The sequence below is a fragment of the Ictidomys tridecemlineatus genome, chromosome 1, assembly GCF_052094955.1.
Source record: "Ictidomys tridecemlineatus isolate mIctTri1 chromosome 1, mIctTri1.hap1, whole genome shotgun sequence".
Classification (NCBI taxonomy): domain Eukaryota; kingdom Metazoa; phylum Chordata; class Mammalia; order Rodentia; family Sciuridae; genus Ictidomys; species Ictidomys tridecemlineatus.
Window position 1 is genome coordinate 179508956 of NC_135477.1, and position 15642 is coordinate 179524597.

The following is a 15642-nucleotide window of genomic DNA, read 5'->3' on the forward strand; positions in this document are numbered from 1 at the left end:
ATCGGTTACACATCCACAATTTTACATAATGCCATATTAGTGACTGTTGTATTCTGCTACCTTTCCACATAAAATACACTGCCATCTTTCCGTATCTTTTTTTCCCTCTGATACATTTATGTCATGAAACACAACAAAATTACATAATCTGTTTAAGCCCTAGGTCTTCCATCACAGTTCAGCCATTTCTCTTTTGAGACACACACACACACACACACACACACACACACACACACACACACTTTAACACTTTGCTGATGTAAACTGTGCTGCGACACACACCCCTGTTGCACGCTGGGTGTTCTTCCTGCTGTGACATCACAGGAAACACCACATTGGAGCACTTTATGGTATGCCCTGCCCTGAGAGCGGGTGCAGCACAGATCTGCCCCCCAAGCTGTGTCCCAGGCCATCTGTGTGCAGCGTGCCTCTGTGACCATGAGGTCCTCAACTGCTTGAGCTTCCTGCTAAACACTCCTCACCAGCATCCCGCAGGCCTCCGCGATCTCAGTTCATCTCCAGATTTTGCTTTTCAGAATCCTTGAGCTCGATCTGATTGTCAGAGATGAGGATGGGAACATCTTGGACCCTGATAACACCAGTGTCATCAGCCTGTTCCACGCGCATGAAGAAGCAACTGATAAAATCACAGAGCGCATCAAGGAGGAAATGGTGAGCTTTGCTAAAGAGGCTTTGGCCAGTGAGGCAGGCATTTAACACACCATAAACTTAAAATAATAGGCTAATTAACCAGACTGTGTATTATTCAAGGGGCCATCTGTCCTATGACCTGAAATGATCAGTAATCACACACACTTGATTGTGTTTTTGTACTCAGATCTGTAATTCATTCAGCATGCATCCCAAAGGTAGTTAAATGTCAGGCAAGATTCCTAATCTCTTGGAGTTTTTGAATTCTAGAAAAAAGACCAAAAAGGTAGTAAAAAAAAGTAAATAAATAAAAGAAAAATCAATTCCAGATGGGGATGCATTTCTAAAAGGCAATCAACCAGGGTTTTGTGACTCAGAGTGAATCAGGAGCTACTTTAGAAGGGCTGGTCAGGAAAGGCCTGTTGAGAGTAAACTCTGAACAGGAGCCTAAGGGATATGCAGGCACTGCCTGGGAAGGCCTGTGGGCTAGGCAGAGGGAGCAGCAAGTGCAAAGGTCCTGAGGCAGAACTGAGTTTTGCATATTTGAGGAATAGAAAGCCCAGTGGATGGGGCAGTGATTTGGAGAGGTGGGTGGCAGGATCTGGTCCTTGAAGGAACTGAGTTCCTGACATTAGGAATCACTAGGCTTGGACCTAGTATAATGACAAGCCAAGAAGACATTTCAAGGAGGGGTAAAAATATAATTTACATTTTAAATGTATGTATTATTTGAAAGCAAGTTTACTTTCATTTTTTAAGATATAATTTGTACATAGTAAAATTTACTCATTTTAAGCTGTACTTTAATGAATCTTAGTAATATATGCTGCTGACACATCTTCAGCACATATAGAACACATAGAACAACATATAGAACATTTCCATGGCCCCCAATGTTTCTTGTACTTCCTCCTCATTCTCATGAGTTCGGGGAGTTTTAATGTTGGCGTCCTGTGTTAGACTTCCCTCAGCTCAGGATCATGTTTTGGAGGCTCGGGTTATTGTGCATATTAATGTGTTGGCCCTTTTCATTGTCAATCGATATACTACTGACCAGTTGTGTGTGTGTGTGTGTGTGTGTGATGTGTGTGTATAATTTTGTGTGTGTGTGTGTATATATATATATATATTTTTTTTTTAATTGACCAATGGATAGTTTCTACTTTGGGGTTGTTGTAACTAATGCTGCTAAGAACATTTGCAAACAAATCTTTGCATGAACATGTTTCATTCCTTTTGGGTAATACTTCACAGTGGGATTCCTGGACCATGTGATAAGTGTATGTGCAACTTTTCAAAAAGTTTCCCAAAACAACTGTATCATTTTGCACCCCCACCCCCAGCAGCATATCAGTGTTCCAGTTGCTCTACAGTCTTTCCAACATGCAGTGTTGTCAGTTTTTCACTGCAGTTATCCTAGCTATTGTGTAGTGATAGCTTTACAGGCTTTTCATGATGATTTTAATTCTCATTTCCCTGCTGGCCCCTGAGGTTGAGCATCTCTTAGTGTGCTTACTGGCCTTTGCCATTTGTATCTTCTTTTGTGAAGTGACTGTTCAAATATTTTACCCATTTAAATTGGGTTGTTTGTCTCATTAATCAAAATTGTCAAATTATTTGTATGTTATAGTTTCTTTTTTTTCGCAGGGGCAGGGGGTACCAGGGATTGAACTCAGGGGCACTGAACCACTGAGCCACATCCCCAGTCCTATTTTATGTTTTATTAGAGACAGGGTCTCACTGAGTTACTTAGTGCCTCGCCATTGCTGACCCCAGCTTTGAACTCGCAATCCTCTTGTCTCAGCCTCCCGAGCAACTGGGATTACAGGCATGTGCCACTATGCCCAGTCTAGATACAGATTCTTTGTGAGGTGTGTTTTACAGACTTCTTCCAGTCTGTGCCTCACCTTTTCATTTTGAAATGCACCTTTCAAAGACAAAAAGATTGTGGTTCTGATAAAGTCCATTAAGCATTTTTTTTTCTTCATGAAGAAATAACTTCATGAAGAATATGGGGTCCATGATGGTGTTTCCCAGAATAGGAAGATTAAAGTCAATAGAGTCAAAGTGACTTCATTCAGATTGCAGAAATTTGACAGTAGAGCTGCATGTAGTGCTGAAATATTTAGGTTTAACCCTGACTGACTCCTAATATCCAGGACTGTTTCTGTTGTCTTAAGTGGTGCTGAGTTAATATGGTCCATCTTTCTTCTTCCTTCCACCACGTAGTCAAAAGACCAGCCTGATTATGGAATGTACTCCAGGATCTCTTCTTCCCCCACCCACAGCCTCTATGTCTTTGTGAGGAACTTTGTGTGCAGAATTGGGGAAGATGCTGAACTCTTCATGTCTCTCTATGACCCCAACAAGCAAATGGTCATAAGGTAGGTGCGCTCAGCATTGCCTGACCTCCGTGTACGCGGGAGGTTGGAGTTTGGCAGAGCACCCAGCATCTCTTCTCTCCACCATCACTTGTGGAATAAATTCCCACATGGAGGAAAAGCAGCCTGAGAATGTGGAAATCATTCCTTTGGAGGGCCTGGGGGTCAGATGAAAGTGTGACTTCCCACCAGACTTTTTCCACAGCGCAGTTATAGTTACAGGGTTTTGTCAGTATGTTTTGATGACAAGAAAACATCCAGAAATTACAAGATTCACTTGTCGCATTGGATAGAACAATACCTAGTTTTATGGGAGTTGGGAAGTAAATGATGAAATCTCCACATCCTCCTTAAGGTCTGTCCATGGGCACAACCTCACCTTTGTGTTTTCATTCTTCTTGACCTTAGGCTGTGGACCAATCTTAAGCCCGAGTTTCGCATTAACAAAATATGAGTGCTACCCTTTCTTTCAGGTTTTAATGAGAAAAGCCTGTAAAGCATGGGGCTGGCACATGCGCTTCCAAGAGGCAGTGGCTATTATTATTGCTGCTTTGATTAATTGCTCTGGGAATGGAGGAGGTGAGGGAACTTCTGGGTGCCTTCCTTAAAGAAGGGAAAACACCTCTGGGGATCCCCAAGGAGGAGACTGTGGAGCACCACCAGCCCCCACAGTCAGCCCCCTGAACTCTCCTGTGGTTCAGACAACCTTCCTCCCAGGGGACCACCGCCTGTCCCATGCCCTAGAGTTTAGGGCCAGTGGTCACTGGTTGACATATGAAAACGGAGCTGAAGCATTATCTCTCTGTCTTCACGGAAAAGCACGGAGACATGGATATCTTCCTAGCTTGGTTGTTGCCACACTGCAAGTGGCGGTGCTTTAATCAATCACGGCTCTCCTGAAGACATCTGAGAGGCGCCGAGCCATCTAAGAAGACTGAGCTGAGACCTGCAAATGATTGCATTTGGTCCTCATCACTCCCTGCCATCTGGGTGAGAAAAGGAGGACCAAGGAAGCCCAGCACCTTGACTAGAGGCCACATACTTATAAATGGCAGAGCCGAGATTTGTACTCAGGTCTATCTGACTTCAAAGGCAAACCATTGTCTGTCACCAATAAATGAGTGGCATCAAAAAGCAAAAATGGTTTTCACCAGAGCTTCAGTACCACTGGAGTAGAGAGCTATGCTTGGTGGCTCACCCAGGACCCTGAAGTTACAGAGTCAGCCCAGTACACCTGGTTTGGCCTCAGTGCCTACGACACTAAGAACACGTTTTTCTGATCCCTCAGAACCCACCTTAGAGTGGCCTGTGTCAGAGATCCCTTGCGGTTCCCTGACAGTCACTCCCAAGGCTCCTGTGAGAAAGATCCTAAAAACATTGTCAGAACCCTCCCTATTTCTTAGCAAGCACGAGGACTCCTTACTGCCTCATTGACGAGGGTGCCCGGGCTACTGACCCCTCTCAGTTGTGGATGGCCTGACCTAACTTTGTGGAGCAAGGAGATGGCAGCTCTGTCTCTGGTGCACCACCCTGGGTGACATGCCTGTTGGGGCATGTGGGAGTGATACCTCAGGAGCATCCCTTGGGGTGGAGGTGGGGTGCAAGGTGAGCAGGAGGAGCAAGAGAACGAAGAGCTATAAAAACAGAAGGAGGAGAAATGAGAGAAAGACGGGGAGAGGAGAAGGGTGGGGAGTTGGGAAACACTTGCTACATCAGTCTGACCCTGCAGAGCTTCTCACTCTCTAGGAAAGAAATCTCCACTCCTGCCTGCTCTAGTCAGGGTTTACCTGGCCCTGGCATCAGAATTAGGGCCTCCTTAGCATGCCCTGATGTGGGCTGGAGAGAATTTTTCTGGGCCTGATCTTGTTGGGTTGAATCGAGGTAAGATGTGCAGTGGATTCCTGAAGAAATCTGGTTTGAGAAATTGAAAGTAAAGTTTTGTAGGGCAAAGCAGTAGCAGCTCGGGCATCAGGCCATGGTAATCTTTGTCCACATAGGGCCCAGGAGGGAATTGAAATGGGCCTCCTTTCCTGTGAGGAGGGCATCATCAAAGGCGGTCCCACCTGTCCTGGCGGCTTGAGCCTTCAGGTTTTATTACCCAGGTGTTCCAGGCAAGGATGGATGGGACCAGCTCAGACCTCTAAATTGCTTTTCTTATTTATGATTGCATTTCTCCTAGAAGAAAATTGCTGGCTCCTGCTGTTTGGATGTAGCAGGCTGGGTCACTAAGGGGATGGCTACATGTGATGGAAGGTACTGGAAAATGCCTATGCATTTCAATAGGAACAGTCCATAAATAACTAGTAGGAAGGAATAATATTGATATAGGTTCATGGTTGGTTTTTTTTCTTTTCTTTCTTTCTTTTTTTTTTTTTTTTTTGATAGAATCTCCCTAGTTTGCTGTGAATTCCAAAAAAATTCTTTTTTAGATTACTGAGGAATTTTTTTTTTTTAAAGGATGAAAAAGTTACATGTAAGTTGACTTTTTAAACATTGGCTAATCTGAGGCTGTGCTCCTTTTTGCTACTGGTTCCATTTCCTTCTTGAACTTTACTCAACGGCCTTCATTAATCTTCTAGGGATGAGTGGAGAGAAAGTAAGATGTGAGCGGCACAGAGCTCCATAGAGGGAGGTGGCCCCTCAGCTTTGCTGAAGTCACTTATCATGCCTTCTGGAGCTAACTTTGGGTTTAGGGTGTTATTTATATTTTTTGTAATTCAAAATAATGGCATTTATTTGGCACCAAGTATATGGTCCTGGAGGGCCTGGAAAACCTAGCCACTCCATTCATCGAGCGGTGCCCTGCTTGTTTTAAGTTAGACCCATGCTGACTCCCTGTCTCCTTGGCATGGCTGTGCTGACACTGTGATCACACTGGGTCTGGTGACTCGAGGGGGTGAGATGGTAAGCCATTATGCATCAGTGTCAGGGGATCCCTGCCTGATGGGACTTGCTCAGTCCCTGTCCCCTCAGGAAAACCCTCAGCAGGCTCCATTATTCTCAGGGTCCAGTCTGAAGCCTTTCATGACCGACAAGACCTACATGGTCTGGCTTCTGGTTAAGGTTACTGCTTAACCCTTGAATCTGTTTCTTAGTTGCATCAAGCACAATTTCACAGAAATAGTAGGACAAATGCATTTAAATCGTTGTTTAAGAGTATCTTGGATGGTGGCTAAGATCCTGCATGAGCCACCACAGAATGACATTCCATTCAAGGAAACGCTCCTGCCTCAAAGGGATGATTGAAAAGAATTCAAATCTTTACTCAGTCTCAAAAGTGGGGAGACGGGGGAGAGCAATATATTCATAAGGTCCAGAAAAGCATGCCGAAATCGTTTTTCCTCCCATCTCTTTCTCAATAACCTCTCAGCATCTCTTCCAAAGTATTAAGCACTTGTTCCAGAAAGTGCTCAGCAGATAGGGAAGGAAAGAGGACATGGCCACATGTGTGTCCGTCATTCTTCCCTTGCTCCTCTAAGGTTGGTTTGCCAACACAGCTGGGATCTCTCAGAGGCACCTCAGTCAGCTGCCAGGCTGGTGCAGGCACATAGTAGGTGCTCGTGTTGAATGGTTTGGACAGACGGCTGTGGAGTCCCTGCAGTAATAGGCTACCGCTCATCTTCCCACAGTGAGAACTACTTGGTACGATGGGGCAGCAGGGGCTTCCCGAAGGAGATCGAGATGCTCAACAACCTGAAGGTGGTCTTCACGGTGAGTGTACCCCTCTTCTGGTCACCACGTCCACCTCAGGAGGATCTGATCTGGGAAGTATGGCTGATCCATTGGTCAGGAGGGGGCATGGCCTCAGTGCAGGGCTGTGTTCCCAGCTTGATGGAGGCAGTTGGAGCTGGCAGAGGCCTTCTGCACCCCGAGAAAGCCTTTAGGAGGACGGTTCTTCTCCTTCTCTCTCTCCCTCCCACCCTGTCTCTTTCTCACTCCTGTATACACAGAGAAGAACACACACCTCTTGATCAGTGATGCCTGGTACTGGGCTTGGTGGCTACTATTCTGACTTCCCAGTTAATTCATGGTTAACTCAACTTCCCTTTTTCACTTTGGGCCTTGCTGGAAACCTTTCTAAAATATGTATAAAAACCCAGCGCTTCCCTATGACATTGGCCACCATGGTGAACTGGATATCGTGAACATGATTAAGTCCTGGATGACTGAAAGTCTGGGGGGGCCTTGAGAGTGTCCTTCGGGACACTAGTACCCACTGGGCAAAGCTAACCTGTAGAAATGCTAAAATTTGTCATTTGGAGGATTTATTTCTAAGAATAAACTCGGCATTGTCTGCTCTGAGCAGGGGGAAGCAATGGAAGAAAGGAGATAAATAACAGTTATAATTTCCAGCAGAGACTGCTCTCTTGTCCCTTTTTCACAGGCCATGTGAAGAGTGTGACCTCGGGACACTGAGGTTATGGGTATCATTTCCTTCGGGGAGAAGACCACCCATGGGATTTTTCACTGTGTTGCCTGCATTAGCACAAGAAATGTCAGAGGCGGAGCCAGGGAGGGGTTTGGGCATTGACCAAATGGACGCGCTGGGCCAGGAGTGACCGACACGCTAGATTAACCTACCTTGCTCTATGATAATTTCCCAGTTACAGCCCATTAAGTGCAATGTCTCATGTCACCTCGCGATAGATTGTGGTATAGCTGATTTATTTTGTTTGTTATTTCCTGAAAAATAGGCCAGAGGCGTGGGATAGGATCATAGGTCCTAAATGCTTAGACAGAGTTTTCTTGGCATATACAAATGTGCCTCAATTCTGTTTATTATCCGTTAGAAGGAGGAGCCTATTTGTTTTCTTGATAAATAGGAGTATCCCACGGGGCTTCCTGATTAAACCATGAAACAGATGCTTCATGAGAGGGAGAAGGACGGGGAATCAATCTGTTCTTCCTTTTGCAGAGAATGCATCCCTGATGTCAGTAGGAAGGAAGGGCATTGGTGTCACGTGGTGTTAATGACAATGTGGGTTGCCTTCATGGAATTCTGCCTGGGCCAGGGCTCTGCTTCTCAGATCCAGGGAACTCTGGTTCCGTGGGCTGGTACTTCTCTCTGTTGAGATGAGGGAGTTCTCATTTTGGGAAGGAAGGTCATGGTGGTCTCATGGCTTGTAGTTATTCTGGGGTGATCCAGTGAGCACCTGCTAGGCATGAGTTCTCTGCTGGGTGCTGGGAGACAGCGGTGAATAAGCTGACGGAGTCCTTCCTGTCATGGTGCAATGGGTAGAGGGTGTTAGATAATAAATAAGTAAATAACGAAGCAGGAGCCTTGTTGGAAAGCACTGCAGACAACATAGATAATCAGAAGTGAGTGTCGAGACCATGTTTGCCTGGATGTTCCTTTCAACTGGGTGTCGTGGTGGTGCTCCCAGTAGACAAGAGCCAAGAGTTGGCAGCCATGTGCCTGGCTGGCCTCTGACTCTCCCCTCTGGATGTCGGTTCTGTCTAGTCTCCACTTGGGGGACAGATTTTCTGCTCACTGGGCTCACAGAGCTGGCATGTGGATCTGGCCAACAGTTGATGTCCCCTCTGTCTGCCTCATAAATATTCCTGGGCTGGGCCAGAGGAAAGCAGCATGTGCCACGGGGTTCCTTCCCGGAGACTCAGCCCTTCGGGTTGCTGCTAACACAGGAAACAAGAGTGGACAATAAAAGGAATGCTAACAGCGCTACTCAGATGGTGCTGAGGCTCCCTCATCCTGCTTCCCCCCAAACCTGGGAGCTGAACTTGAGAGCTTCACTTGATTGGTTCAACAAAAGTTCTTCTAAGAAGAATGGATTGGGAGACACTGCAGATTGGAGCCCAGTTCTCAGTAAGGATCACTCACTTCCACACCCTCCAGAGGAGAATCTGCGTTCCAGCATTCTGGGCTAAGCTAAGATTCTCCAGGGCCAGGGGTTCACTGATGAAGCAGCTTTTAGAGATATGGCATCTTCCTTTGAGCAAGTCACAGTCTTTACAGAGATCAAGGTGGATGGGACTTTACGGGTCTATCTTGAGAATTGGTCAGCTAGGGATGCCACAACCAAATACCACGGATTGCTTGGCCCAAGCAACAGACATGCATGCATCTCTTCACAGTTCTGGAGGCTGACGACTGAGGTCAAGGTGTCTACGAGGTTGGCTTTTCACCAGCTTCTGGCCTCACCTTGTGGATGTGTCCTCCCCCGGTGTCTTCACATGCTCCTCCTGATCTGTGTGTCTGTGTCCTGATCTCTTATAAGGACACCACTCGTTGGATAGGGACGCATCCTATTGACCTCATTTTAACTTGTTACCTCCATAAAGATCTGTCACCGAACGTAGCTAAACTGCAGGGCAGGGCCGTAGACCAGAAACCCCGACTGGAGGACGGGACATCAACATATGGATTTTGGTGTTGGGCTGGGGAGGGGACACAATTCAGTCCACCCCACATCTGGAGCCCTTCAGGTTCCAGGGCCTTGGTGGCTCTAAAATGGCACTGAAAGATCAACCTAGATACTGTAGAAATAGGAATGATCCCAGGGGGAGGAGAGAAGTAATTAAGGATGGAGGACATTACGAAGGAAGCAGGGTTTTTAAGGATGGAGAGGCTTTGGATGTGCAGAAGAATAAGAGGCGAGTGTTTGAGGTGGGAGGGAGGGGAGGGTCAGGAAGAAAGAAAGACCCGGGGTTGAAAGCGAGCCTCCTGCGTCTGTGGTGCAATAAAGAAATCTTTGTGACAGAAATAGAGTCTGATTTTCAGAGAATGGTGAGGGACCAGTTGGCGAGGACAGCTGGATATATTATGTCTAGGACCTTTCATGTCAACTAGGAAAGATTAGCACTGCTAATAGGGTAGGAAATAGCACACTGTTAACGATGAGGGGAGAGAAGTAGAAGAAGAAATGTGGCTTCTAAAGACAAGTTGTAGGTGCTCTCAGGATGGCTGGGAGGAAGGAGTCAGGCAGGCCCTTCCGCCATTTGGATGTGATGTAATCGGGATCTTCAACCCAGATGGCACAGGGCATGGTGGGGTGCAAACTATAAGGGGGGTATCAGTCCCATGCGGCTCCTCTTTCCCCATTACCCCTCTCCCTTCTGAGCTTGCAGAAGGAGAAGCAGGTGTCCACCCTCCAGCTGGTAAAGGACAGCCCTTGCAGGAGTTGGGGTTCTCCAGAGAAATGGAGCCAGTGGGCATGCTGTTGGGAATCTGCAGGGCAGGGCGGTAGACCAGAACCCGACGGGATTTCTAGTTCTACCGTCTTGAGGCAGAATTCCTCCTTCTCTGGGAAACCGTCACAGCAACACCTAGACCCGAGTTTGGCCAGTCAGCTACACACCGTAGCTCAGCCAACTTGGCACATAGTATGCAACCACACAGCCCGGCACAGGAAGATGCAGACCATATGTGGGACTTGCCTTTCCCCCTCCTCTGCCCCACACCCTCCTCTCACACTAGCCGTGCAGGAGGATAGGATGGCAGCTCTACCCGGGCCCTGGCTTGGGTAGAAGCAGATGTCTTGTCCCCCATGCACATGCCCACATGAGAATTAACTCAAAGTGGGAGAAATGTGCTCTCCTGTGAGGGCTGAGGGTTCTCTGCTCTGAGGCCAGCAGTGTGTCTTGTTCCTTCCCGAGAGGATCCTAGGCCAGGATCCCAAAGAACACTGAAGCCTTCAGATTTAGTGGGGCAGTTGGATGCAGAGACACTCGGGGGGGGGGTCCCTCTGGCGTGCCTCCATGATGGTGAGGGAGCTGTGTGGGAGTCAGTGTGTCTGTGGTCTCTGGAGAAGCCGTGACTGGGCTGAGAACCCAGTGTCTTCAAGGAATAAGGTCATGGCCTTAGGGAAGCCCCATTTTTCTTTGTGTTTCAGTGTCCCCATCTGTGAAATGGGATGCAAAAAATAGTATATACTCCAGAGAGCTCTTAGAGACCAAATAATGACATAGTGGACACTTGGCACAATGCAGAGCACATTAGTGGAACTCACCAGTCCAGCTTTCCTCCTTCTAAACACACAGCTAAGCACAGTTTCCTGCTTCCTTGGAGGCAGGTGTGGAAGCATACCTTGCTGTGGCCAATGAACTGTGAGCAGAAATGATGATGTGCATTTCCTCTGGATGGAAGTTTTTAATAACCAGTGAATTATTTGCTACTCTGTTGGGTTTTCATTGCTGTGACAAAATACCTGAGAAAATGAACTTAGAGGTATAAAGGTTTATTTGCCTCATGGTTTCTGGGCCTGTGATGAGGCAGAATATCAGGTGGAAGGGTGTGGCAGACCACAGCTCCTCACCTTCTGGCAGCTGAGAAGGAGAGGGGCGGGGGGAGAGAGAGAGAGAGAGAGAGAGAGAGAGAGAGAGAGAGAGAGAGAGAGAGGAGAGAGAGAGGGTGGGGGGAGAGAGAGAGAGAGTGAGTCAGTCCCTGAAAACATTCCCCTAGGGACCCACTCCTTTCAACCAAGTCCCACCTCCTACAGTTTCCACCCCCTCCCATAGTCCACTCAGATCATGAAAGCATTAATAGATTGATGCGGTCAGTTTTCTCATGGTCCGATTGCTTCCCCGCAATCCACCTCTAAGGATTGCTGCATTGAGGACCAGCCTTCAACACATGAGTCTTTGGGGGACATTCCAGACCCAAGCTATGACAGCTATGTTCCCTTCCCCTACTCTGGGAACATTTGAAGCAGCTGTGCCAGGGTAGTGCCATCAGGCAGGGCCCACAGTGAGGGAGGGAGCAGAGCTCTGGCCGTGGGCATGGGACCTGCAGCCTGCATCTGAAGGCAGAGTCTTCTATGTTGCAGGCGCTGAGACAGACAGGGGCCGTTCCGGGACACCACAGCCCGACCCGTGTATGAGCTTGAGGTGTCCAGTCAATGGTGGCTCTCTTTTACTGCCCCTTTCTTTTGCCTTCTCTCCCAGAGATGCTGACCAAGGATGAGACTGATGGAGTCCTTGGTAGCAAAAGCCACTTCTGCAGGGGTCACCTGCCTCTACAACCACTGTCACTCCTCTGTCCTTCTCTCCTTCTACCAGTTTGAAGTGGGTTGGAGCACAGAGTCCCGTCCCTCAGTATTCTTTCCAAGCCTCACCTGACTTCTGTGCAGTGGGTGTGATGTCTTGTTTCCTACCTTTTCCAGGACGAATTGCAGGCTTGGCCCAGGTACACCAAGTGTCACACGCATCCCTCAGAAATGCCGTAGGAGGTTTGCTCATCTACTTGTCCCCAGTCAGCACATGACATGTGTCCTTTCCCTTCTTTCCAGGACCTTGGGAACAAAGACCTCAACAGGGATAAGATCTACTTGATTTGCCAAATAGTCCGTGTCGGGAAGATGGATCTTAAGGACACTAATACCAAGAAGTGCACGCAGGGGCTGAGGAGGCCCTTCGGGGTGGCAGGTACTGACACTCCATACCGCTGACTTTCACTGGCGTACCCATCTTCATGGTTGAATTTTTAAAGACTGCTTCTTTGCGCCCTTCCCCTGCCTCACCCCCTCCCCCCACACGACATATGCCAGACATATGTCTTAATAACTAGGCTTTTGGTGACAAACAGAAGTATGCTTTTGGTGACTAAGCCTGGATTCACATTGAGCGCCGTGAGTAATGGATCCGGGGTCTGGGGTTGAGCGTTGGGAGTCAGGTGCTGTCAGAGCAGACGGTGCCTTGGCGCCCCAGGGCTGCGGAAAAGGAAGAACATGCAGGCGAGATCTAATTACCAGGAGCAATTCCTTCTAAAATATATCCAGGACAGGAAATGCAGTTACACGGAATGAGTCACCCACTTGGGGTCTGAATTCCACTGGGACCTGGTGAGTGGGCGGGACCTGATGTCCCACAGAGGCTGCCTACAAGGCAGCTGTCCCGGGTTTCAGGGCACCAACGTTCGTTCTTGTCCCACTATTTGGCTATTACTTGCACTATTATTTACCTAATATATTTCCTTTTAATTAACCCACTTTATTGAAACTAAAATACATTTGTCTTAAATGATAGTTTAAATACCTGGGACGTGGCAATTTGATATGCCACTTTTATTCTTTTTATTGAAATATAAATTTTTAATCGTGTACCATTAATAATCCCTGTGTACCCTATCTGAACTCACTTCGGGAGGCCCCATCTTCTGCAATCACAAATCCACCGGCTTTCCAGCTCTTCCCCTGGTGCTCCTTGTGTAGTGGTGGAGTAGAATAGCATATTGAGCTAACTGGATTTTTAGCCTGCGTTGATACTTGCTGGCCCATCAAGTGACCTGGGGCCTTGGTTTTCCCCAGGGCCTTAGTTTCCCTGTGTGTAAAAATGAGGGTCTTGGACCTGGAGGCTCCATGGAAGCCCCTCCTGCTCTTCAATGCCCTGGTGCTGTATGCAGACGCTCCTCCCAGCACAATGGTCCTGCAAAGGCAAGGAGGGTCCCATTCGTGTGTGGTGTAAGAAGCTTCAGAGGCCCAGAACGCCTCTGGAATTGCAGGGTTCAAGGATTCTACAGTCAGGTTTCTGTGCATATGAAAAATGTTTATGAAGCAGGTGCATATTTCACTGGATTATCAAATTCTGCAGGAAGTCTCTGTACTTGGGTTTTGTAGGCACAGTAGCTATTAAATGTATGTGTCAAATGCCAAGCTAATTGCTCAACCCCATAGCCATGTCTCTGACTGCTTCCTGTGGCCTCTGCTAAACTGCTTTGCCCAGAGGCGTCTACACGGGTGCTGTGTGCTCAGAGTTGGCTGTCCACGGGCTGTGCCTTGCTGGGCTGCTTGCCCCTTTAGGCTTTCCCAATCCCAGGCTTCCCCCTACCTCCTGTCTGACAATTTGATCCCACTGCTGTCCCTTCCTCAGATCAAGGAGGGAGTTGAACCATCAGCTCATCTCTCTTCTCTTTCTAGTTATGGACATAACAGACATCATCAAAGGGAAATCAGAGAGTGATGAAGAAAAGCAGCACTTCATCCCGTTTCACCCGTAAGCAATGGCCCCTGCCTTCCTAGATCCTTCCACCATGCCCTTCCTCCTGGAGGGCCACTCCAGTGCAGAGGGGACCCCTGGCTAGCAATAGGGCAGTCAGGCTGGGCCTCCCCAGAGGAGGGCAGGGTGATCCATGCCAAGCTCCTCAAAACCCACCAGCTGTTACTCAACAGACTCTTCCTGAAGCCTGGCACACCCCTGTGTATGGAGTGATGGGCAAGAGCAACACGGCCCTGTCTTTGAGGAGCTTGTCCTTTAGATGGCAAATAAATAGATAATCAGAAACAGATTCGTGCATTCATTACAAGCGTAACAGGGACCTCAGAGCTGGGATGCATCTGCATTCTGGCAACCTATATTGAGGAGTCCCGTCCTGGTTCTCATGGGTAGTACATCCATGACTTGAGGGAGGACAGTGAGGAAGGTAAATGTCCTTCTGTGCTCCAAAAGCTCTTGGAGAAAGCAGGAGAATGTTGTCCGCGTACCAAGGCCAGTGGCTCTGGGGAAGGAGTGTGACTGGGACCTCGTGGGAGCGACGGAAGCCTTAGCCACCCGTGGAGCAGTGTTTGGGTTGAGGGCTGGGGGATCCTTTCTTTTTATGAGTCTTCCTAGGGATAAAAATGACCTCTACTTAGAACATTGAAATTCCCCAACTTCAGAGCGTTTTGTGAGTGTGTGCAAGGAGCCCTGTGCTTCCTGACGGCCCATGTGCACCCTGGGTGAACCTCTAGGCTGGCTTTCCAGCCATGGCACAGGGAAGGCTGGGAAACTCCCTGGGGTACCTTGGGCAGAGGTTGGATGTGCCCTGAGGGCTCCATGTGCTCACCATGCTCCCTTCCTCCCCAGGGTCACGGCTGAGAACGACTTCCTTCACAGCCTCCTGGGCAAGGTCACAGCCTCCAAAGGAGACAGCGGAGGACAAGGTAAGGCGCCAAGATCCTGAGCAGCGGAGCCCGCCCCACACCACCCAGAAGCCTAATTCCCAAGGAGACAGAGCAAAACCCAGACCCTGGGGAGCTCAGCCGTCCTTCCAGATGGGCCACTGGGAGCACCAGGTCTGAAGGGAGGGGAGCACCAGGTCTGTAGGGAGGGGAGCATCTCCTGAAGCAAACGAGAGGCACGTCCTAGTGCCCAGACAAGGAGAGGAATTAGTCGGTCCATTCTCTCCAGTGTGTCAGGCACTTTTGTGGTGACCTTGTTTCATCTCACTTTACTCAAGTCTCGTGAGGTGGGCCCAGAGTCCAGGGTTGGGTCACTGCATTTGGGGTTCTATGTCTGCTTCCAGTGGTCTCCAGAAAGGACTGATGGGGTGGGGGGCCGACTGAGAGAATACCTTGCAGAAGCTCACCCTCCCTTCTAGGCCTCTGGGTAACCATGAAGATGCTGGTGGGTGACATCATCCAAATCCGCAAGGACTACCCACACCTGGTGGACAGGACCACTGTGGTGGCCAGGAAGCTGGGCTTCCCAGAGATCATCATGCCAGGTGGGACCTTCCCCTAGGACAAGCTCTCGGGTCCATTTTATTTTTAAAGAGTCTACTCTTTCCTTTTTTTTTTTTTTTTTTTTTACTGTCTTCCTTTTTCTCTCCCCGAAAGTAAACCACTGAAAACAACTTTTGTATATCTAGAAACCTCTATGCCTCCACGAAATGAACACA

General features: G+C 48.3%; 1 protein-coding gene across 1 annotated transcript in view; it reads left to right on the plus strand.

Moving 5' to 3' along the window:
- The window catches only part of Dock2 (dedicator of cytokinesis 2), a 406997-nt gene that overhangs the window by 33687 nt on the left and 357668 nt on the right, over positions 1-15642 (plus strand). The window contains exons 7-13 of the mRNA XM_005334135.5: positions 537-672; positions 2881-3035; positions 6662-6743; positions 12278-12413; positions 13904-13979; positions 14829-14905; positions 15343-15468. Coding sequence (XP_005334192.2) covers positions 537-672; positions 2881-3035; positions 6662-6743; positions 12278-12413; positions 13904-13979; positions 14829-14905; positions 15343-15468 — 788 coding nt within the window. The remainder of the gene's footprint in view (positions 1-536; positions 673-2880; positions 3036-6661; positions 6744-12277; positions 12414-13903; positions 13980-14828; positions 14906-15342; positions 15469-15642) is intronic.